At 37.3% G+C, this 25464-nt stretch overlaps 1 protein-coding gene across 3 annotated transcripts in view; it reads right to left on the bottom strand.

The window, feature by feature from the left end:
- Positions 1 to 25464, bottom strand: part of itga10 (integrin, alpha 10) — a 32620-nt gene that overhangs the window by 2099 nt on the left and 5057 nt on the right. Inside the window, exons 4-25 of one of the 3 annotated variants that reach the window (XM_057339981.1) lie at positions 25197 to 25306; positions 25001 to 25089; positions 21679 to 21793; positions 20848 to 20975; positions 18851 to 18999; positions 15848 to 15998; positions 11548 to 11713; positions 10009 to 10082; positions 8567 to 8711; positions 8303 to 8451; positions 6605 to 6748; positions 5805 to 6008; positions 5512 to 5642; positions 5202 to 5368; positions 3180 to 3322; positions 2979 to 3089; positions 2767 to 2852; positions 2524 to 2668; positions 1855 to 1947; positions 1674 to 1750; positions 278 to 367; positions 23 to 107 (exon numbers count right to left, since the gene is read on the bottom strand). In XM_057339981.1, the coding sequence (XP_057195964.1) occupies positions 23 to 107; positions 278 to 367; positions 1674 to 1750; positions 1855 to 1947; positions 2524 to 2668; positions 2767 to 2852; positions 2979 to 3089; positions 3180 to 3322; positions 5202 to 5368; positions 5512 to 5642; positions 5805 to 6008; positions 6605 to 6748; positions 8303 to 8451; positions 8567 to 8711; positions 10009 to 10082; positions 11548 to 11713; positions 15848 to 15998; positions 18851 to 18999; positions 20848 to 20975; positions 21679 to 21793; positions 25001 to 25089; positions 25197 to 25306 (2752 nt within the window). Of the gene's footprint in view, positions 1 to 22; positions 108 to 277; positions 368 to 1673; positions 1751 to 1854; positions 1948 to 2523; positions 2669 to 2766; positions 2853 to 2978; positions 3090 to 3179; positions 3323 to 5201; positions 5369 to 5511; positions 5643 to 5804; positions 6009 to 6604; positions 6749 to 8302; positions 8452 to 8566; positions 8712 to 10008; positions 10083 to 11547; positions 11714 to 15847; positions 15999 to 18850; positions 19000 to 20847; positions 20976 to 21678; positions 21794 to 23545; positions 23627 to 25000; positions 25090 to 25196; positions 25307 to 25464 lie in introns of those variants that run through there. The other 2 variants (XM_057339982.1, XM_057339983.1) reach the window with 2 other exon arrangements.

Genomic DNA, 25464 nt, shown 5'->3' with positions numbered 1-25464 from the left:
TTTCAGGCTTATTTTAACTCACCCTGAAATGTGTGTAGAACTCAGGCCCTGTCCCCTCTGACATAGTCCTGGTGGGGTGGACCTCATAGCGGTTTAAATTGGAGTCACTGTTGTGGATTAAACCAACATAAAAAAGTACATATGATTGAACATGATAAGTTGAGTATCTATAAAATATGATTCCTAAGTTGTAAACAACTTGTTTGACAACATAAATGGGTAATAGAGGAAATTTTGGATAATCTGTCAGAAATGTAAACCGATGGCTGTGACTCACCTTGTGATAAAGAGTTCAGGTTCATACTGAACAACACTCTGCAACTGAACGCTGTTGTCCAACAGTGTGTCTACACTCTCCACGCTGTCACTGTGGAAACACATAAACACACACTGAGTGAAACATCACAGGACTGTGATGTACCCAATGTCATCTTGACTGTTATTTAACCACAGATAATTATAACAGCACTCTCGCGTGAGTTATATCGCTGCTGTAAAAAGTAAGAGATACACTGTAAAAATGTGATCATTAAGTAATGGCAACATGTTTTACAACACTTTGAGATTGAAATTACTCGTACAGCCAATATGATTAAACCTAAAAATCAAACAGGAGTATATTGGTAACATCTTACAATTAGGTTGTATTTGTTAACATTGGTTAAAACATTAGCTAACAATGAACAATACCTCTAGAGCATTTATTAATCTTTGTTCATATTCATTTCAGAATTTACTAAAACATTTTTAAATAAAAAGTTGTAACTGTTAACATGATTTAATGCACCATGAACTAACATGAACAACTGTATTGACATTAACTAACATTAACAAAGAATAACTAATGGCTATAAACTATATTGCTCATTGCTAGTTTGTGTTAGCTAAAGGCATTTACTAATGTTAACAAATAAATAATTTTAATAAAGTGTTACTGTATACTAAGGTAACATACACTTTTGTTTAGTCAATGAAATGTTCTATGTTTGTTTATTGGTCTGGCTATTTCTTATAATATAACTATTTATATTTTATTTCATTTATATTCTTATGAATTTATATTCATATTTTAGTGCGTAATAATTTTATTAAATAAACAATTTGTTGAAATGGGTCTTGTAACTTTGTGGCATTTAAGTTTAGGCAAGTAACGGTTCTTTTACTGGTAACCCCAAAATAATACTGGCTAGACATGTTTTTAACTTGCAAGCTAATGTAATTTACCTGTTTTTTTTTCTTTTGCTTGTTATCAGAAATAATCTATAGGGAGTGATACAAACAATAAAGCGCCCTAGTGGCATTATACAGATTATTAGCATTTTTGAACCCATCTTGTTTTATCAAATTAAAGAACTGAAATTGACTCTTGTGTAATTATGGACACCATTAGACAACTTTTGTACATCTGTTAACTATATTTTGGGTAGGTTTGGCATTTTGGGGTTTTTGAAAAAATTTGTGCAAAACTCCCTTATTTTTACATTTAAAAATACAGATTTCTTTTAGGATTAGGGTTACAGTTTAAGTAAAAGGGTTTATAACTAGAGGTGCTTAAAAACAATAGACATTAATGGAATGTCCTCAGTTAGATAGATAAGTAAATGTGTGTGTGTGTGTGTGCGTGCGTGTGTGTGCGTGTGTGTGTGTGTGTGTGTGTGTGTGTGTGTATGTACCTCTCAGCAACAAGCTTTATCTGGACCTTACTGTTGAGAGATGTACAACTGAACTCAAATTCCAGCATGAAGTTTACCTGAGAATAAATGAGGCAGTTGAAATGATCAGATGGTCACGAAACGACGGAATGCCTCTTTAAATGAAGCAGAATGAAAAACCAAACTTCTTTCTGAGCCTTACCTTTGAATGAGAGCGAAACACCGGATAACTCACATTACAGGAGTGACTGTTTGACCTTAGAGCTGTGCACTCCATCTTAAACTGGACATCTTCCTATAGGGAAATAACAATTATTTATGAGATATTAGATACTTAAAAGGATAATTCACACAAATTCTGTCATTTACTCACCCAAAAAATGTTCCAAGACTGTAAACATTTTGCTGTTCAGCTGAACGCAAAGAAAGATATTTGGAAGAATCTTTTTTTTTTAACAGATCTGGGGCACCATCGACTACCACAGGAAAAACATCTGCTATGGTAGTCAGTAGTGCCCCAGAACTGTTCAGTTTCACGCATTAAAAAATAATCATTTTGTGTTCAATGGAACAAAGAAATTTATACAGGTTTGTAACAACGTGAGGATGAGTAAATGATGACATCATTTTTGTTTTTGGGTAAACTATCCCTTTAAGATTAGACTCACATCTAAAACTTCAGATCGTTCAACACAAACAAAACAACAACAAAAAAGTCTGTTTGTGATCATTTGTAGTCCATTTAAAAAATTGCTGTAGTGTACATTTGTGTTTCTGTATAAATACCAGATTCTTTAAATCAGATGTAAATCTGTTTGAGCTCATTTGTTTCAAGCGGTGTTAAAGTGAAAGACAGTGACTGTGTTTGTACCCGGATGCTCAGACTGCTAAAGTGCAGGTTTTTCGAGTAATGAAGAGTTAAACTGGTGTTATAAGCGTTTTCCAAACGGTTCTGGAGCTGTACTTCTACTGCGAGCCTCCGTCGTGGGCCGCGAATCACATACGGCTTCTGCCTGCTGGCACAGACAATGTAATGTTTGCATACATTTAACATCAACACTGCAAAAATATGATTCTGTAGAATCTACAATGAATCTATTATAGTGAAGTTCACCTTGTCCCAGAAATGTCCATATGTGCCTGCAGACTCAGATCTGTTACACACACGTCATCCTCCCCACAGTCTTTGAAAAATGGGATCTAAAGAAGAAAAATTATTATTTAATTTCTGCTTTAATTGTAATTTAGTTTAAACACAAATTATCTTAGTAATAACTGGATGAAAAACAGTGAAGAATTGAAGCAGTACTGCTTGACGAGACTCACAGACATCTTCACTGTGGTTGGCCAGCCTTCATCCAGAACAGGGCTGTTGTCTGTGTCATTGATTTTAAAGCGCAGAGTGAAGCTGATTGGCCGAATGTAATCAGCTGTGTCCTATGGATCCAACCAAAGTGTTAAGTGCTTAAAAAATATAGATGAAACATGAAAATGAACTGTGGTCTTTTAATGGATTCACAGACTCACAAAAACATGAAATGGTAGCATGGAGCACATTTTTTCTCCAACACGAACACTGACGCCCAGAAGGCTCTGTCTCTGTGAGCTGTTGTCAAACAGAGCGCGAGCCAAGATCTTTCTGTCATCCAACAAGGCCTCCATTTGCATATCTACAAAAAAAATGCAGGAGCAGAGAGTTAGGAAGTGTATCGGACAAATGTTGTCATCATTTATTCACTGTCATGTCATTACACAAAAGAAGATATTTTGAAAAATTGCTGAGTGGTTTTGTGTCAATGGTCAATGGGAGCCGATTTTGTTTGGTTACCACCGTTCATCAAAATATCTTCTTTTGTTTTCTGCAGAACACAAAAGAAGTTTCATTAATTAATTAAGTTGATATATATTAGTGGAGAAAACACTGAAAATCTGGGTTCAAAATCCCATAAAAACATGAACATACACACACACACACACACACACACACACAAGTCTTACGATTTCAAAATATTTAGAGTCAAGAAATGTGATTCCAAATCATTAAGAAATATTCTGCATTATTACCAGGACATATAAAAGTCAATTTCTTTGTTTTCAATAAAGGTCCAGTGTATGAAAGTTTGCAGCATCTAGTGTTGAAGTTGCGAACTGCAACCAATGGCTCACTCCACTTCTCCTCCTCCCTTACGAAGCACTACAGTACAGGTCTGCTCGTGACTGTTTTTTTTTCGTTTTTTTAATGTCAATACAGTAGACAGAGTGTCAAATAAATTAAATTTTTATTTATTTTCACTCAAACTATAAGCAAAATATGAATAAACGAAACCTGTTGGCATATAGCTAGCCACGCGCACAGTACACGCATAACACAGTCCTCAGATCAGGCTCTACATGTGGTCAGTTAAGGGCCGTTCACATTATAACGATAACGATAATTATAAAAAATAACTTTTTAAAAATCGATCTTAATTCAGGAGAATAGCGGGGTTCACACCATAACTATAACGATAAAGATACAGAGAACGATATCGTTGGGATCACTTGTAGCACAATTTTTTTCCAGCTGATGAACGATAAAACATACTGTCAGACAGTTTCTGGCAGATAATGTTTGACTATTGGTGATCGCAACACAGCTTTTATGTCAGAATTAAAGACTGTAGTGGTCAGAAAGCGGTGTGTTTACGGCGGGATATATGTAACGCTTATGAGTCAGCAAGCTGGCAAAATATATGCTTTACGTCCCTGACATGAGTGCACAGCCTTCAGTCAGAGCATCCAACCTTTGCTGTCATATTTTGGAGAAAAGACGTTCGGGAATGAAAACGAAAGCATCAGCAGGTCATCTACATACATTTTAGTGACTGAGAACACTGCAGCGCGCATGCTTATAATAAACATAACGTTATTGTTATCGTCCGCTGGTGTGGACGCAAATATAGTTATAGTTACAGTTATCTTTATAGTTATCGTTACAATGTGAACAGCCCTTTAGAAGGATGTCGGGAGTGGGCACCCGTCCAAAGACCCGCTCCCATCCATAGTACCAGAGTTTCCAACCGCTACCATCTTTTATCCAATAAATGTAATCCTGCGCCGCAAGAATCTGTATCGGGTCCCGAAGGAGAGACCTCTAGACTATGGTGGCTGACACAGGATTAAGATGTCGTCACGTTTTTCGCTTCTTTGCCAAAGGAGATAACTTATTTATGAAATGCGCTCTGTATAGCAGATTGTCTGCTTAAGGGTACTGTAGAAACATGGCGACATTACCTCTGAAGACATAGTTGTGTATATTATATTGCATTTCTGTCAATAGATCCTCCAAAAAATTACACACTGGACCTTTAAAACACATAAGATGTTCTTTCTTCATGATGACATGAATGACATGGTTTTGAACTTCTTAAATTCATGTTTAAAATCAACTCTTGACTCGAATTGTAATGCTGAAAACATTTCTAAAAAAAGAAGACATTATAGTACTGATAGAGTTATACCAATGGAAAAGTGTCAAAAATGAATAAGTCTGGTTGGATGATTCTTTACCAAAATATGTGCCATGTGAGCCAGGAGAGCGGGACATGGCTAGGAAGCAGACCGTGGCATTAAGGCATGCGGAGTCTCGGCCAGCCCTGTGGCAGTTCTTCTGGATCACATTAATGGAGTGTGGCTGGAATGACAGGCTGGCGTTGATCTGAACTATACTCCTCGATCTGCAGAGAAACCGTAACAGGTCACCGTGGGTCAAAGTCAAACTGCTGTTCTACACAATTTAAAATGACTTACTGACGACTTGTGGGATGGCACCATTGTGATGATGCGTACAAACGCAGCACTATAATGATGCATAGAGTACCTCAGCAAGACTGCGGAGCCCTGTGCTCCTACAGCAAGATCCAGTAACTCATCCCCATCCAGATCCAGCAAAGCGCTCAAGCTACGGCCAAAATACTGCAGCCTGGCAGAGACGGAGGAGCCAGCGATTCGCTGCAGAGAGAACGAGAGTTTACATACAATGACTATCAATGACATGTATAGTGAGGATTAAACAAAAGGTTTTGCGAGAATCCTGTGTGAATGATTATATTTGCAATTCTGATCCAGAGAAATGACACACTGGTCGTGCACAATAAATAGTGGGACGTTTACTTGTTTGTACTGTGGTATGATGTAGTATTCGTCGCCGTGGTAGATGTAAAGAGCTCCCTGGTGGTCATCCTCCAGTGGAGCTCCAACCAGCAGGTCAGTGTATCCATCATGGTTTAGATCAGGAGCTACAGCCATGGCATAACCAAACCGTGCATCCTGCACCTTACGCTGAGAATGCAGCGTACCGTTAGGTGCGAAACCATCCTGGAAGAGAGAGATGGAGCATGTTTCACATAAAACATTCATGTATTGAGTTCTGCAATGGCAAAAGAAATGAGTTCAGCATGACATCCAAATTGAATCATCATGAAACAAATTTCTTACACAATCCTGATCATTATATTATCAAAAACATCTTAGTTTGTGATTAAAAATGCTCTAGATTCATTGAAGCTGTTTTTTTTGTAATGCATCCGATATACATACATTATGCTCCTGTATCTGAAAAAGTAGAGATTGTGATCATTTTGAGTGTCGTTTGCAATCCGAAGTTATAAATTCAGTTTTAATATTTCTACAGCTGCTGGTGTGTTTATTTCTACCGTTAAAGTGTGTTATTTGAGGATTTGTTTCTTAGTTGATATAAATGATAAAAACAGAATCAAGTGTGGAATGATCTTAGCTAGCAACATGACAATAAAAGGTTCAGTGATGGCTTATAGGGTTATGGAGACTCTTGGTGGTGTACAGGGCTCATGGCCGATTTGTTGCAATTACTGTATATACTTCGAAGATTAAAATGTCTTACACATACACAACAACACACACTACACCAACTGTATTGCCTCTGTGGTTCTCACCCCATCCAGACAGTAGACGTAGACTTTGCCTGTTTCTTTGTTTCCTGCTCCCAGGAACATGGGAGCGGCTATGAGCAGGATATCTGTTATTCCATCCTGATCTACATCCACAACGCACACCTCGCTGCCAAAATATGAGCCAATCTAGACAGAGAGAGAGAGAGAGAGAGAGAGAGAGAGAGAGAGAGAGCAGAGGATAGAGATGTTAAGAAATCTAAATTCAATTCTGAGCTCCATTTGGATTTTAGGAGGGGTCTGAGAAAATAAAGTCAGTTTGCTTTGGTGTAATGGGAAAATAAACTTGTTAATTGTGAGAGAGCGGGAATGTGGTGTGAAAGAAGTGCTGAGAGAAGGAAAACAATAAAAGATCAACTGAATAGTGGGAAGTAGAAGAAAATACGGTAACACTTTACATTAAGGTACCCTTTATGAAGCATTTATAAATGTGTTCATTCATGATTAATAAGTCATTTACAAATGCATTATAAAGCAGTTATAACTGCATGAATAAAAAGGGGGATTCTAACAAAATACCTGCCAAATAGTGAGCAGGTATGAGAAAAACAACATAACACCCTACAGTGTCCAGTCTGACAGCCTATATTGCAAACAACATCAAGATAATAATGAATCTGCTTTCGAGTGAAATAAATAATAAATAAATACATTTATTAAGCATTTATAGCATGTGAGTTAAAAATGGCTCACTATTTGGCAGGTATTTCGTTAAAATCCCTCTTTTTATTCATGCAGGTATAACTGCTTCATAATGCATTTGAAAATGACTTATTTATCATTAATGAACACATTTATAAATGCTTTATAAAGGGTACCTTAATGTAAAGTGTTACCGAAAATTACTTTGAAACACTTTGAATACATTGAAACACTGAAACTATGACTTGACGCAAGGTTTAATGGAGATCTCATCTAGGGTTGCCAACTTTGTTACTATGAAATACGGGACAAAATTTGATCTGTGCAGCAGTGCTAATTAGCATAGGCAAGACGTCATTGCTTTGTATTTCCGTTTACTCGCTAAATAGTTACATACAGTACTGTACAGTTTTTAACATTTTATCACAACTAAATGCACAATAAAGCCGTTCTCATTTACCGTATATATTTCCCGTTTCTGTTTTCAGAAATAAATTAATAAAATAGTAGACTACGCGTCCGTCTGGGTAACAAACTATGTGCATATGTCCTACAGACAAACTACGTACATGTTGCTAGGCGCTTTTCTGTCAAAAGTTTGTTAACACCGCAACACTGCTTTGTGCGCGCCTCTCTGTCTGTGTGTGTGTGTGTGTGGGCGCGTGCCTCTCTGTCTTGCGTGAGAGTGTGTGTGATGCGGAGGTCTGAGGAAGCATGTGAGTGACTGATGCATGCTTTGCTTCTTAATGTAAATTGATGCACGTCAGAGGGGCTGTGATTAGATGACAGGTGTCAGTAATATCATTCGCAAGTGTCTTGATCACTACCACTGCTGCAGCTGCTGCTGTTGCTTCAATCCGCGGAGCAGTCAGTAAACGGGACATGGGAAGTCATGTACGGGACAAATCAGGCAGGCTCAATATACGGGACATCCCGGCTAATACGGGATGGTTGGCGACCCTAATCTCATCTGTTCTGTATCATGGAAGTAGTGTGTTTGTGTGTGTGCATGTGTGTGTGCGTGCATGTGTGTGTGCCCACCTGTTCACCATTTAGGGCCTGTGTGATTATGACATCGCCATCAGGGGTGAGATCAAACAGAATTACTTTTCCTTTGTGTTTGAATCTGGGTGCCCCAGCAACATACAACCTCCTCCAGTCTCCTACAACCACTGAGGACACGGTGTAACCTGCAACAGATGTACACACAAAAATTGCTCTCACTAACCATCAACAGAAAGCTTCAAATAGTACAATCCGGTCGAACCTCAAAGGAATGTTTAGTGGTTTGATGAGTGACGTTACCCAGGTAGGCTGCATGGTTCTTTAGCTCCAGTGGAAACTCTTTCTCGAAGGCCTCTCGTGAGGGCATGAGCCGCCCCTCTGAAGTCTCCTTCAGGACCCCTCCGTCCCAGTCATACGCACCCACCATTCCAAACAAGATGCCATCCTACAGTACAAAATACCACAATATAATTAAGACAGAAAATAATAAAGTGTAGTATATTATTTAACTCTTTCAGTCCATGGTACAGCACAACTTGACAATTGTCAAAATTGGTTCAAGACAAACAAAGGAAAAAAATGTAGGACCTTACATGTCCACAGTGCAACACGTTTAACCTACAAATAGTTAAAAGAAGTCATCTAAATCGAGCGTATAGCGTTAGTTCTGGCAGGTCACGTGAGTCAAGCTTGCATCAGCTGATCCTTCTCTACCTAAAATATGAAATATGACGCAATCACAGCTTCCGTTTTAAAATTCATTTAGCTAATAGCAGCGTATCGCGTTGCTCAGGAGCAAATTACCCTCCTCCATCCCCAGCCCACCTCACATTCACAATCGGGACTCGACTTCTGTTACTCCTTTTCATAAGTCTCAACTACATTTTAATTATGTGTTACACTTAGATGTCATTAAGAACTAATGACATCTGCTTGTTCTGTTCTGTTTACCCTATAAGGGGGATTATCGCTGCGCTCCCGGCTCTTATTCGTGCTGGCTGCATGGAGGGGCAGGGAGTTCAGCCCAGAACAGAACCATACCACCTATCTAAACTGTATGCTAATTGGCAATCATTTTTGACGGTAGTGAACCGGACAGAAATAGGGGTGGGCGATCTTCTCAAAAAAGCATATCACAATCTTTGTTGCAATAAGTTTTTTTAATTTGGAGATCCAGACAGGAGCAGGTCTATGGACTTTTTTGCACAATTTAAAACACTGTATGGCATTAAAGAATCACTGGTTATAAATATTAAAATTGTAATCAGCAGACCATTAGATAAAATACCATAAAACAACACACGTTCAAGTTCTCAGAAAGTAAATTAAAAAAACGTAACTTTCATTTACATTTTTCAACAGCACCATTGTTGAATATTTTTATTTTATTATTGAAACTGAAACAGCTACTAGACTTGATAATTGATAAGGTGGAAATGGGTGTACAATTAAATGTCAAATATCAATATATGTCTTTCTGAGTGTAAATAAAAAAGCTGAAACAACTTTACTATGCTGTCGCAAATAAAACATTCAATCCACTTCGTTCCTAAACATGGAAGATTAGATACACATACGTCTGCGCTGGGTTTACAAACTTGAAACAACACTAAGTGCAGTTGCAAAAAAAGAAGCATTCAGGCAAAAAGCATGGGTGTAAACATGTGTTTCTTGCTAAGTTTGTGCAGCAGCGAGGAAGGTAATAGTAGATCCAATGGACAAGAATGTAAATTGAAACTCACATCCAATATGTGTGTTGAAAAACCAATCTGGGACATCTCTTCTAGAAAAGTGCTTTCATTGTATCCCAGAGTCCCTGTAATGGCACAACAAAGGCATTAAACACTGTAAATGAATAAACAGACGTATAAATAAACCATGCCTAAAATAACAAATACAGCTGAAGGAAAAATCCCATGCGTGTGCGATTATAAAAAATATCAGCTGATGTATAGCCTTGGCCAGTTGTGATTTTCTTGTATATTTAACCTGTGTATCCTGTGAGTGGCACAGCTGTGCCCATTTTAAAGTCACTCCACGCCTCCCTTCCATCCTTCCTTCCTCTTCTCAGAATTTGGTTAAAGTGTAATATGCTATTTTTACGGGAATGAATGAACAGCTCTCTATTTCTGTCATAATGATCAAAGCTGACTAGTGCATTGCCTTTGTTTTCTTAGAATTAACTTAATTTAACCATTTATGCAATAACTTCTACCCACCAGTTCCCAAGACGATTTTTAGAGAATGTGTAAATGTTCTCGTTTTCTCGATGAATCGATTATAATTCCTGTCCATCATATGCTTCGATTTTAAAATGTGATTTTTGAATCGAGAATCGTTTCTGTTGGTCGATAATCGATCTGAAAACGACAACTTGAATGAATCGCGATTCAATAAACTACAATAAAGTATTTAAAAGTATATAAACATTAAATTTCTTCATCGCATCTCTCATGACGCTGGCGTTGTTGATTACGTCATTACTCTCCAACTAGCTCTTGTTGGATGCATGCACACGCGAACAATATGTTGTTTACATCCACGCATGTGGAAACATGGAATGAATTCGATTCAAACGCAGATCCCATATTTATGGCCGTGCAATACTGTAGAAAACAGCTTTAACTGTGCAATGTAAGTAGCTAAATGTTTAGTGTTTGACAACTGTTATCAATGAAATGTTAGGGCGTCTAAAAACATGAGCAGCGACGCTCAAACATGAGCTCCCTCTTTCTGGCGCGTCAACATTTAAATAATGAACCTGAGTAAACAAGGTTAAAGTCCTATAATTTACTTGAATTGAGTTGTTAAATGAAAATGCTGTTAAGTGCATAAAATTTTACTGAAAAAAATATTTTGAATTGAATTGACTTTCATGGTGAATCGAATCGAATTGAATCGATTTTCATTGCGAATCAAATCGTTTTTTAATCTAATCGAAAACCTGTTGAATTGAAATCGAATCGATTCGCTGTCTACCCAAAGATTCACACCCCATTCCAAATACTGTCTGTATTAATTTTAAACAGTGTATCAATATACTAAAACGTCTATTTCTTTTTTAGGATGCAATACAAAGATAATCATAAATGAAATGTCCAAAACTGTTCTGGGGGCCTCGTTACATAAACAAAATCAACATCCTCTGTGGAACGTTTTAGAATTCAGTTGCAGCAGATTCTGATTCCTCTGTTCGCCTTGAATCGGTGAATTAATTTTTCTCTTCAAGGATAAAATGTTTTTTTTTCATTCTCATCAAGGATGGATATTCTGTCTCTTACCCTCTAGGCTAAATATGCGTTCACCCAGTGCGTCTACAATGTCATTCAGTGCAGCCTCATCCGTCACATTGAAGAAGTATTTCTCATCAGGGTCACTCGCAATAGACTTAATCTCTTTGATGAAGGCCGTTGGATTCTTTAATACGCGGATGTAATATCCTAATACCTGTAGGACAGAGAGATAGAAAGACACATAGTTAAAACGATGAGACTAATTTACACCCATTCATCAATTTACAGGTTGTTTTCAACTCAAATATGCACAGTTTGCAACCTCAGATGTCAAAAATTTTCAGGAAATGGAAAAAAACTAGGGCTGGGACTTTATCGCGTTAATAACGATTAATTACTTACAGAAAAAATAACGCGACCAAAAAATAACGCATTTAATCGCAATTTATTTTTGCACTCAAACAGCGCGGAACGTTGCTCGTTGCACGAGTTCCCGGCAAACCCGTAATACTGATGCACAGGACACAACACGAGAAATGGAAACCGATGAGAAGTCGTTGCTGGGTTCGGTGGGCGGAAATTTTAGTTTTAAAAAACTACCGGGTGTAAACCTGGATAAACGCACAGTTGTGTGCAAATTGTGCAAGAAAGAATTTGACTATCACCGGAGCACTTCCAGCCTCCTCTACCACCTCAATGCCAAACATGTTGTAGCTAGCACAGACAACGCTCCTAGTTCGAGCAGGCAGTGTCATTCATTCATCATTTTTGTTTCTGTGTTGTTTTTCAAAACCATTTATGGTAGAAAGGGCACTTTATGTTTAACTTTTGGACTGTTTATTTTATGCCAAGGATATTATTCTAACAATTTTGCAATGTTAGGTTTTCACTTTTCTGGAATGTACTGACTAAGTGCTGTTTTTTATTTTAATAAACAAATGTGTTTAAGACAGAAAGTTTACAAAAAGTCCCGAAAAAGCTTGAATATAGCTAACTTGAATTTAAGTTTGTGCGTTGTGAACAATGCAATCATAATATTATTTATTCATATTGCACTTTATGTTAACACTCAGTGATGAAAATAAACACGATTTTGTTGTATAAGCTCATTTATGTGTCTATTCATTGATTCAGTCATATACCAAAATCCATTTAAATTGAAAATGTTGCTTGTTGTGTCAAATATTGATATGCGATTAATTAATTACAAAGCCTCTAATTAATTAGATTAATTTTCTTAATCGAGTCCCACCACAAAAAAAACCCACTTGATTAAATACTGCGTTATCAAAGTTGACAAGCACTTTTTAATACTTTTTTTGTGGTTAGATATTTCCAAATCCTAGTGACAAACATAAAGGGTGACTAATAATAATGATTTAAGATGAAAAATAAAAATCACAAAATATGGAAAAATACAAGCAGCGATATGCTGGTGTACCCAAACATGGTTTGAAACAACCCAGCACAGATTTTATTTTATAACGAAACATTTATTGTGTCCATATTTAACCAACCAACAACCAAGCATTTTTGTTAAGCAAACAAGTAAATGAACTGGGCTGGAATGAGACATAATGTTGATTCCTCATACTGTATCTGATTTAAAGGGATAGTTCACCCAAAAATGACATTTCTGTCATCATAAACTCAGCCTCAAGTTGTTCCAAATCTGTATAAATGTCTTTTTTCTGTTGAACACAAAAGAAGATGTTTTGAATAATGTGGGAAAGCAAACAGTTCTGGGGCACCATAGACTACCATAGTACTTTTGTTTCCGACTACAGTAGTCAATGGAGCCTTACAACTGTTTGGTTACAAACATTCCTCCAAATATCTTCTTTTGTGTTCAGTGGAACAATAACATTTTTACAGGTTTGGAACAACTTAAGGCTGAGTAGATGATGACAGAATTTTCATTTTTGGGTGAACTGTCCCTTTAAACAAGCGAGTCATATTTGACTCATGTCAGAAAGATAAGAGAGGATCAACAAAAGACAATTTCTCATGCAGAGAGCCAACACCTCCCCCACATTGTTAGCACCAAAGCAGATGATCTGATGGATAAATCAGTGATGTGATCCCGGACTGAGAAAAACAGAGACTCGTCCTAGAAGCCAAACACCTACACAGAGGAAATGGAGAGAGAGAGAGAGAGAGAGAGAGAGATCCACTGGCAGCACAAATGACAAGCCCCGAAATCACAAGGGTCACATTGAATGTTCAGATACTATTGACTTGACCTCTATCGAGACCAATTATTCAACATGAGAAACTAGCATTTTAAGTTTTGTCTACTTGTCTTCTATGAAATAATATTATTGGGATTAAAAGAAAATGCATTCTTTACTTTTTATTTACTAAAGGCTCAGTACCGTGGAGAGAGATCTAAAGAAATCTCGGTGGAACTGCAGATAAACACATCAGAGAGCAACTAGTAAAATATTTCAATCCAGCACTGCGTTCAACAGGTAGTCACGCACAATGACAAGAGGAGATCTGGGTTGTTAAAAATCAAACTTTATCAATTATTCAGCATACCATAAGATCATTTACAGCTGTATTTGTCAAACACTTCCAGTATCCAGAACCCCCCGACCACTTACACACCCACCACATTTACATTCCTCTCTATCCTGTAATGTACAAAACACATCCTGCACCACATGACCAGCACTGAAATTCTTGGGAGGTTGTTGCTCTACTCTCCCGCGAGTGCTTTACTTTTCCAACCATCTCCTCCTTCCTTGCAGGAGGAAGTAGACCGGGAGAGAGAGACAGGGAGAGCATAAAACACATCTCAGCATGAAAGCTATGCTTTGACTGCTGTGGCATTAGAAGCATCTGTCATAATTTTATGCCACAGTTCCCCTTACAGGACTCAGAGAGATGTTATTACCCAGATGCCTCGGCACATTCTGGCACTGTTTGTCTAAGAGAAGAAAACATGGGCTCATTCAGGAGCAGGTTAACATGCTGCCATCCATTTCAATGAGCAGAAATGTAAAATCACCCAAAAGAGCAGTGAAGGTCAATAGTAGTCCAAACTAAATATTAAACACTCAACTTTGAACCTCTTCTGTTGTTTCTTCTGGTTGCTTTTAATGTGATTTAGCTTTCTTGCATATCCAGGTAAATATGTTTATGGCGGCAATGCTTATCTACAACAGAGTAAAAGTGGGTTTTCAAACTGGGGTCTGAGGAAAAGAATAGAGAATAACTGTATAACTGTATAAAAAGGTTAAAATAAGGCCCAAAAAATAATGATGATGAATTTTGATTAAAATAAAAATGTGATTAAAGTAAAAGAAATAGCTGGCTATTAACCTACAAAACTGGTCCATATAATAAAATTTGATTAAAGTAGATTAAAATTAAGTAAAATAACATAAATAAAACATTTAACTGTTCATTTACAACATTTAGAGGAAAAATAAAGAACAGTATAACTTAACAGAAACTAATTTTAGATTTATGTCATTTTATTTATATATACATTTTCAGCGTAAAAAAAATGCCTTTTTAATTTAACGATGGGGGTCCCTTACATGAGGAGGATCATACTTGGGGGTCTGTGGCATCTAAAAAAAAGAAAAACCCTGAATTAAAAGTTTATATCAGTGGTAGTGAGGGAAGGAGGCTACACGTATTTACGCAAAAGTTTTGAAAACAAATACACTTGAAGGCTAAAGGCTGGATCACACTACCAGACTTTAGCTCAGATTTTGCCCAGATTTTCAGTCTGGAGTTGTTGCAGAAAGTCTGCGCCAGACAGCAGATTTTATTACGTATTTGATGCCCAGTAAACGTTAAAAAAGTCTGCAAGTGTGTGATGTCTAGTTTTTTTAATCTGTTCAGATTTTAAAAGTCTTGTAGTGTGATCCAGACAGAAAAAAAATGTTTGTCTTTTAAAGACGGCAAGACATTTAAAATACATTGACACCCCATCTGACTCTCGTGGTGCCAGCTTCTTTATATTAGTTTTGTTGTGGTTTCGGGAGGCGGTTAAGGGGTGCAGTGTGCCCACCCACAGGGGCAGGGTGTCAGTGTCGGGAGATTCCGGGTGTGGTTCACTCCTCTGATGGTCCAGAGCTCTGTTTAAGTCTATTTTTACTCAGCAATAATGTGGTCATGATTGTTTAAAGAATGAGGAAAGACAGCGTTATCATTCAAACAGAGGGAGAGAGCGAGAGGACCTGGGTGGAGCTCAGAAGAAACACTGAAAATAGACCAGCGCCAATTATGGTCAGTTTAAGTGGAGATGTGATATTCAGACATACACTCTGTTGCTCGCTGTTGGTTTTCTTAGGAGGGGTTGTAGGTTTAATTATGGTGTGTGTGTACTCACAGCTATTGCGTATCTGGTGATGTTGCGTTTTTCACATTCAGAGAGGACATCGGGAAGATCTTCTCCATCATGGGACTCTCCATCAGTCACGACTATCATCACTTTAGTGGCCCCTTCCCTTGCACCTCTCTCTGGACTGAAGGCCTCCGTGCTGGAGAGAGAAAGATAGATGAGCGTGAAAGAAACATCTGCGTAAACATACAAATAAAAATTCTGTCATCATTTACTCACTCTCGAGTTGTTCCAAATCTGTATAATGTCTTTGTTCTGATGAACACAGAGAAAGATATTAGGAAGAATGCTTATAACCAGCCACCATTGACTACCATATACGAAATATGACAATGGTAGTGCCCCAGAAAGGTTTGCTTTATTACATTTCTCAAAATATCTTCTTTGTGTTCAACAGAACAAAGACATGTATAAAGCCATTTTTCCTACTATGGTAGTCAATGATCGCCAAGAACTGTTTGGTTACAAGCATTCTTCCAAATATCTTTCTCTGTGTTCATCAGAACGGAGAAATTTATAAAGATTTGGAACAACTCGAGGGTAAGTAAATGAAGACAGAATTTTCATTTTGGGGTGAACTGTTCCTTTAAAGGGATAGTCTTTTGTCCTTTAAAAACAAAAGGCGATATATTAAAAAGAAAGAAGGAGTTTGGAATGATAATTGATAAGAGGGTAAGTAAATTTTCATTTTGGGGAAATGTAACATTTGTTTAAACTTTAAACTTTGTTCAGGAAACAAAAATCCTGTAAATTCTCCATATGAGTAATTCTTACTACAAAAAAATATTTAGTTTATATATTCCAGTGAAATACACACAAAATGGATAACTGTAACACAAATAACTTCTGTGCATACGCATGCAGCAAACTTCTGTGTTGTTTGTGGTAGTCTGACCTGCATTTTTCAAGAAGTTGCGTGGCACAGTCAGCATTAGTCAACTTAGTGATGTTTAGGCAGTTGTCCAAACTCAGGCTAAATATAACTGTGTGGCTTCCCGCAAGAGTACAGAGTTTAAAAACAACCAGCAGCCTTCTGCCTAATTACATCCAATGAAAGCCATGCTTAGAGTACAGAATAACACCAGACAGTGTATTGTTTGTAAAAAAATAACAAGAAAATTTAGAAAAATGACACAATAGAATAGGACGGAAAGAAAGAAAGAAAGAAAGAAAGAAAGAAAGAAAGAAAGAAAGAAAGAAAGAAAGAAAGAAAGCTTGCAGGGAAAGTGATTTGAGTGAGTAAGTCTGTGTTAATTGCTCGGGCTGGTGTTATTTAAAGACTGGTCTGCTTTTATTGAGTGTTTCGACTTATGTGGCTATTAACTCACACATCTTTTATTTTACTGTGTGTTTCAATTAGGTACTATACTTGAATTCTTTAAAATTTGTTTTTGTGTGTGTGAATGGTCAGAACTGGCTGGGAGGATATTGGCTGGGACATTTTAAGTGTCAATACATAATAAACGTAATGTAACTAGAATGCATGTATAATGATATATGTGAATAAGCAAACACTTTAACACTTTCAGTATGTCTTCTCAATACATACATTTGGACACTGTGTGTGTGTGTTTGCACAGCTGCGCAGGCTAAGGATCAGTCTGCTGGATGGTAACCACACCTGCAGCTCTGCTGACCCAGCTCCCCGTGTCCCTCTCCATCAGCAAACCTTAATATTATTACAACCTTCCTCACCTCATCCGACTACTACTATCACTTCATCTACTGTGAAAGAGAGCGTGCGATAGTGAGAGTAAATGAGAGAGAGAAAGTCTGTATAATGTGTGCTATAAAGAGCCTTAAATTGAGCCTTAAATTAAAGACACACACCACAAACATATGAACAAACACAGTAAAACAGCAAAATGACTTGGACTAATAGAAAGGCTAAAGAAACCCATTAAGTGTGTTCTTGAATCGTATTTTAGTGTAACATTACCATTTTCCCCCTTTTTCCTGATCCTTATTAGAATTAAACAGGACGTCATCATTTTAAGAATTCTCTTTTTCAAGACAAATAAGACAAAAAAGTATTGTGTGTTATGGTTAGTGTCCCACACGGGTGTGCGCAAATGTTTTTGTGTGTGTGGGGGTGTGCTGGGGAGCCAATAAAGAAGAATAGCTAAAACAGACACTACAGGAATAAATGGTTGGGAATGCTACAGAGCATGCAATGAATCTGACTTAAAGTAAACATCGCTGCTCATTAGGGGTGTAACGGTACGCGTATTCGTTCCAAGCCGTCATGCGGAAAATTCCAAATGAAGTCATCATTCCTATGCCGTACTCCCTTCGAATGTCAGAGCCCTTGGAGTTTAGACTTTGGAGTGAACAGGGCATTTACGTTCCATTATGTAGACGTTTGGTATGCACTTGGCAAAGGAAGCGATGTAATTTCCTCATTATCTTCAGCTGGCATGTTCACGTGAGAACGAAGCATTGTGTCCGTCAGCAGATGTCGCTGTTTTAATGGCATAACTTAAGCATAAAACCTAACTGTTTGCAAATAAACAATACATTTTATATTTTGAAAAGTTTGATAGATATTGGTGTTTATATATTATATAGCATATTTTAAAAACTTTTTAAAATATGTATGTTTATTTGCAAATGCTTAAGTTATCGAAGGGAGTAGGGCATAGGAATGATGACTATATTTGGAATGTTGCCTGTGATGGTTCGGTACAAATACATGTACCGTTACACCCCTACTGCTCATACATGTATGATGGAGTCTCTCAGGAGGTAGTGGACTTCTAAAGAGATGCCTTCAAAAACATCTACACAAAGACGCTCTTGATCAAACAGACTCCACTACTCTACACACTTTACACTATCTCTGGATGTGGTCGAGATCAGGGAAAGGGTAGAATGTGCATAAAGTGATACCTTTTCAAAAAGAACAGCAAGATAGCTCTGAAAAAGAGAGCGAGAGAGGTTTGTACATTTGTTTTGAGTTGCTTTGAGAATGTGATCAGCGGGTCGCCATACCAGGCCATTCGGATGGCTTCAGCAGTGTGTGTCTCTCGGCCCTCCTGGCGGCTGATGTTCTTGGCTGCTTCAACCACGTCCTGTATTGTCTGATAGTCCCTGAGAGACCACTCGTGGACTGAGATCTCTCCGTACTGAATGACACCCACCTACAAACATTTCATTCAAGTTAAAGGTGAAGTGTGTTATCAGCAAAGAATAAAAAACATTAAACCAGCACTGTTTTTTCTAGCATACGCATACTGGTCCGACATAGGAACACTGGCTCAACCAATAGTGTGTGTTTGGGACGGGGCAAACTGTTTGTGCTATATTTTTGCAATTTTAGCTTTTAAAAGATAAAGTCTAAACTGTAGGTCATACAGCAGCAGTAATTTGTGCAGTGTGAATAACTCTAGAATGAGCCGAAGATGAGATTGGCATCTTTATATGCGTTCTGCCCCACCAACAAAACACATGAAGGTCCAGAAGTGCCAGAGCAAAAAAAAATGCTCCACAAACCAAAGGAATTTTCTTTCACCTCCAGTTGCCCCCAGTCTGCCTACTGCCCCAAATATTTGCCCTTAAAGAAGCATACATAAGAAACTTAGATACATGCATTCAAACATCCATTCATCCACACATGCATAAGTCTCTCACTCTCTCTTTCTATCCATTCCCCTCTCTCTTCTAGTTTAACACTAATAAGCCTTCCTAAGTTTCTAACTGTGTCCCATCTAGCCTCCTTCTCTAGAAACCACAACTTCTGTCTATTCACATTCATGCTGCCATTTATTTTCTCCCGCCTGTCAGCGGCGTTTCTGTTTGAGCCCAGTTCTTCTGACGATTGGCTTGTGGCTATGTTACACACACTCGCTCATACCAGCTCAATGTATCACAACCACCTACCTCTGTGTTACAGCTCAAAATGACAGCATTTAAGGCATTTCTACACATCCGTTAACATTTCAGCCAGGTGTCTGCCTCTTATACAAAAGCACACAGTCTAAAAAGTAACGATTTCATCTGCGAACAACGTTAAAACTTTTATCAAATCTTTTATGCTTACGATACATTTTGAGGTGGTTTTCCCGGACAAAGATCAGCTTAAGCCAGGACTAGGCCTTAGTTAAATTAGTATATTTAAAGGTGCTGTGTGTCATTTTTTAGAGGATCTATTGACAGAAATGCAATATAATAAACATAACTATGTCTTCAGAGGTGTATAAAGACCTTACATAATGAAGTGTTATGTTTTTATTACCTTAGAATGAGTTATTTCTATCTACATACACAGTTGGTGTCCTTAAATGGAATTCGCCATGTTGTTTCTACAGTAGCCCTAAGCGGACAAACTGCTATACAGAGCGCGTTTCGTAAATGCATGATCTCCTTCGGCAAAGAAGCGAAAACACAACAACATATTTGTCCTGTGAGTGCCGCTGTGGTGCTTTGAAAGGGATTGGTGGCATTAGCCGTTGGTTGCAATTTGCAACCTCACTGCTAGATGCCGCTAAAATCTCCACATTGCTCCTTTAAGTCATTTTTAAAAATATACTTAAGACAAAACAATCGCACTGATATATTTTAAGATATGTCAGTGTAAGTTGTTTTCGATCAAGACACCTCTAACATTTAAGTTAGTCAGCAACCTTTAAGTATTAAATAAATATATATGTAATTTTTACATAATTTTCTCCAAACTTCCATTAGCCCACAAAAGCGGTCTGTCAAAGGTTAAAATAAGAAGAGATTTAAAAAAGGAATCGGTATCCATAACGACCACAAAAATACATTTGTTTATAGTCTAACTCAGAAGAGGATGTTAGTATAAAAATTCCCCAAAACCAGCATGCTAAAATTATAGTAAATAAAAAAACTGTATCATTTACATCCACAAAAATACTTGTGTTTGTAGGTTATGTGGATACAGAATATGTATGTGTAAAAAATCCCCAAAAGCCACATGCTAAAGTTAGGATGAATAAATAAGGAACTGCATAATCAAAAATACATACCTGCATCTGCTCAGGGCTTATGTGGAACTTGCTGAGGATGTTGCTGAGGAAGTTCTGCACTTCATTCCAAGGATAGATACTGTTAGAACCATCTAAAACAATTACGATGTCCATGTATGTGGTGCACCCTGTAAAACACATACACAGACACAAAGGAGGTAAAGTGTTTCAATTCTGCACAGTTAGCATCAACATACAGGACTTAAAGAAACAGTTCACTCAAAAATGAAAATTCTGTCTTCATTTACTCTATAAAATCTATAAATGTCTTCGTTCTGATAAACACAGAGAGAGATATTAGGAAGAATGCTTGTAACCAAACAGTTCTTGGCCACCATTGGCTACTATAAAAATTGTTTTATAAATTTCTTTGTTCTGTTGAACAAAAAAGAAGATATTTTGAAGAATTTAGAAAATTAAACAGTTCTGGGGCGCATTGTAATTTTTCCTACCCTGGTAGTCAATGGTGGCCAAGAACTGTTTGGTTACAAGCATTCTTAAAAATATATTTCTCTGTGTTCATCAGAAAAAATACATTTATACAGATTTGTAACAGCTCGAGGGTGAGTAAATGATGACAGAATTTGTATTTTTGAGCGAACTGTCCTTTTAAGAATAAGGATTGTTTTCAAACAGATTTCTCAAAATACTCTTTCCATAAGGTGGCTGAGCCAATTTCACTTTATGACCTACAGCGTATGAATGACTGACTCTAAAGGTGTGGTACAGGACATTTGCAATTGTTTTACTGCATCCCTACACATAATCTGTAACTTCTATGTGAAATGTCACTCTCATGCCTTAGTGTTATTTGTCTTATGTTCATCTTACTCTTAGCGGTGGGTGCAATGACATCCTTGGGCTCCATGTCACTGGTGACAGATGCACAGATTCCAGTGCTGAACACATATGCACCACATTCCTGAGACCACAGTGGAGCACATGCCTGTGGATGACACGGAGACGGTCTGTGCACATGTTTCATCCAGCGTGAGATTTTGTTCATATTGCAGGATCAATTTGAATGCGTTATGGTCTTTTACAGCATATTTCTTTTGTTTGAAAAAAGGGAGGAGAGTGTGTTTTCAGGGCTTCTGGTCAGACCAATAAAATCTGTTCAAATGACGTAAACCAGGGAAAATAGAAAAAAAAGGGACAAAGAGGAAGAGAAAGAAAGAAATTAATGGCAGTGGGAAAGGCCAAAGGAATTATGTTGCTCAGTGCTTGCTCTTTCACTTAATGTTCTCAGTTCTGCACTATAGACAAATCAACTTTGTCTGAGATGTTTTTGCAAAAAATATTTAGATTAAAAAAAACTATTTAACAATTGTTGACATATAATACAAGCTTAGTGCAACACAGCTCTTGTGGATAGCTCAGATAATACATTTTATGATAAATGTGAGTCAATATTGAAATTTCAGTTTGAGACATTGCTGAGATGTTTTTTTCCCTCAAAATATAATGACTTAAGTAAAAGTCTCCAAAAGTTTTCATCCATCAGAAAAACTGAGATATAAAAGTAATAGTTCAGCCAAAAATTAAAATTCTGTCATCATTTACTCGCATTTATCAACAATTCTCTTTTTTTCTTAGTCCCATTTTTGTGCTCAAGATATTTTGAAGAAAGTTGGTAACCGAACAGCACTGGACCCCATTCACTTCTATTGTATGGACACAAAACCAATGCAAGTGAATGGAGTCCAGTTAACAACATTTTTCAAAATATCTTCTTTTGTTTTCTGAGGAAGAAAGAAAGTCATAAAGGTTTGAAATAACAAAAGGTTGAGTATGATGACAGATTTTTTTGGGGGGTGAACTAATTCTTTAACAACATTTCATTTGTGGTATTTCGTTTCTAGGGGAAATAATGAGCACAAAAATGGGACTAAGAAAAAAAGAGAATTGTTGATAAATGCGGGTTAATGTCATAAAGGTCTTTACAGAGTTGAATGGTGCCTTGCAATGAAGAATTTCCAAATTACTAGATGGCAATGGGGATAAAAGAAAAAACACATAAAAATATTTACATCTTGAAAGCCTACCATTTATTTGTCTGCAAAACCATTGTGAGGAATACAGATCACATGGCAAGAACAGAACAGAACGGATGGAGAGAGAAAACACACACTGGAAAAGATGAAAGCGTAAAAGAGCGAACCCTTTCTAAATGAAACAAAAGAAAAAAGAAATAGTTTGACGGCAGGGGGGTAGATGAGGAAAGAAATGTTCTGTGACTCCACACCCTGTTATTATGCAGGCCTATAACAGAGGGATGGAGAGATGGAGAACGTAAAAAGGACAGAATGAGTGTGAGAGACAGATTTGAAGTGGCGATGAGGGCGAGAGGTGCTATGGCTTTTCCATGGCCTGTTATTACAAAGGGCTTGAGTCACATTCCGATCCTGTTATAGAGCTGACCAAAGAAGAAGTCAATCCAACATACACACATACAGACTCACAAATCCTTAAACAGGTACATTTGGTTGAGCAGTCATATTAGAATGAATGCGAAATGTAGGGCTCATTACAACCAAACTATGAGTGATAGTTTTTATTGGCCTATACCATGGTGAACTATGTATGACTGTATCCCAGAGTATGTGCTTATTTGCTCTCTTCAGTTTAAACCTCTCTCACTCACACAAAAACACATTTTTGTTTATACGTGCATGCCTCTAGGAAGTCATTCACTCACTCGCTCATATGTATTCGGACTACTGGCGATAGCCACCCAGCAATTCCAGCAAACCCACAGCAGAGCAGCACCAGAACTGGACAGATCTGGTTCACCGAGTTCTGCCCAATACAGAGTATGTAAGTGAGAGTGTGTGTGGCTAAAAGAATTTCACAGGCTAAAACAATAGGAATATGTTAGGAGAAGGTTTGGCAGCTCTGACTGTGTCTGGGTCAGGTGAGGTTTAGTTTGTCTCGTGCCATGTTTATGTTTTGTCTCTCACTCTGCATACCCACATTTAACATGAATTAGGTTAGCAGATGGTTTTATACAAAATGTATAAGCATATTTTTGAATATCAGTGTGTTCCTTGGGTATCAAACACATTCCTTATGAGAATGAAAAACAAATTGTGGTTAAAATGTAATTTTGTGGTGTTTTTGGCAAAAAACTGTTTTATTATATTAAAGGGACAGTACACCCAAAAATAAAAATTCTGTAATCATTTACTCACCCTCAGATTGTACCAAACCTGTATACATTTCTTTGTTCTGCTGAACACAAAGGAATATATTTGGAAGTATGTCAGTAGCCAAACAGATCTCACCCCCCCATTTACTGCCATAGTAGGGAAAATAAATACTATGGGAGTGGTTACTGACATTCTTACAAATATCTTCATTTGTGTTTAGCAGAACAAATACATTTATACAGGTTTGGTTCAATCTGAGGGTGAGTAAATGATGACAGAATTTTCATTTTTTGGGTGAACTATCCTTTTAACTATGTTTTGGTTTTAACTGTAGTGAAAGCAGTAACACTTTACAATAAGGTTGTATTTCTTTGTTAACAATTAGTTAAGGCGTTATTTAACGAACAATACTTCTACAGCATTAATTAAACTTAGTACATGTTAATTTCAACATGTAATAATACATTTTTTAAATCGAACGTTGTAACTGTTAACATTAGTTAATGCACCATAAACATGAATAATTGTATTGACATTAACTAATATTAACAAAGATAAATAAATGCTGAAAAACTATATAGTTCATTGTTAGTTTATGTTAGTAATGCATTTACTAATTGTTAACAAATAGGCCTACAACCTTATTTTAAAGTGTTAAGCGTAAAACCCTGGTTCATTTTTGTAAGGGGTCTTCTATAAAATCCAACATCACTGACATTTGCTTTACTCTCCTCAAAATCTAGACAGAAGCACACACACATATGTGTCGTTCCAAAAGTGGCCACTGTTTTGCAGGTGGTCACATTCATATGATGATGATCATAACAGATGGTGGTGGTTGGGTGCGAATAGAATTTCAGAACCGCTCATTCCTCAGTCATGCATACGCACATATGAACAAGATAAACATTCCTACATCACCTACATGTTAGTGGTCAGACATGTAGTTTGTAATTTAAATATAATCTCTTTTTACGTGGTTGTACTTGCAAATAAAATCTCACCAAAAAGCCATCTGAAGCAGTAGGGGTCAGGGTCATCCCCAAATGAGAATTCTTTGGATTACGAGACACATTCTGAAATGCGTTTTCACCTGTATGGAAAAAAAACATACAAATATGCTGTAAACATCTACTATTCATTCACAGGAAAAAAGACAACAAACTGTCAAATTCAATGAGCAGGAAGTTAAGTCAATACCTAGGTTAGCTTTTGAGCAATTTGAATTGATCTCGTCTTCAACAACGCACTTGTAAATATCTCCCTTTCTGTTATTGTGGGGCCCATCCCATGGAGCACCAACCAGAATTCTGTTCACAAACAAAAAGCCAGTGTGAATACAACAACATGGATTACAAGCAACAGCATTGGATGTAAGGTCATAAGAAAGCCTTTATGTTATTGATCGTGATCACTTGTTGACACCTCAGAATAAGGGCACATAGGCAAAAAATATGTAAAACTTGCA

Source organism: Triplophysa rosa, linkage group LG8 (genome assembly GCF_024868665.1).
Source record: "Triplophysa rosa linkage group LG8, Trosa_1v2, whole genome shotgun sequence".
Classification (NCBI taxonomy): Eukaryota; Metazoa; Chordata; class Actinopteri; order Cypriniformes; family Nemacheilidae; genus Triplophysa; species Triplophysa rosa.
The sequence above is the reverse complement of the archived record's forward strand: the minus strand, read 5'-3'. Positions and strand labels throughout refer to the sequence as shown.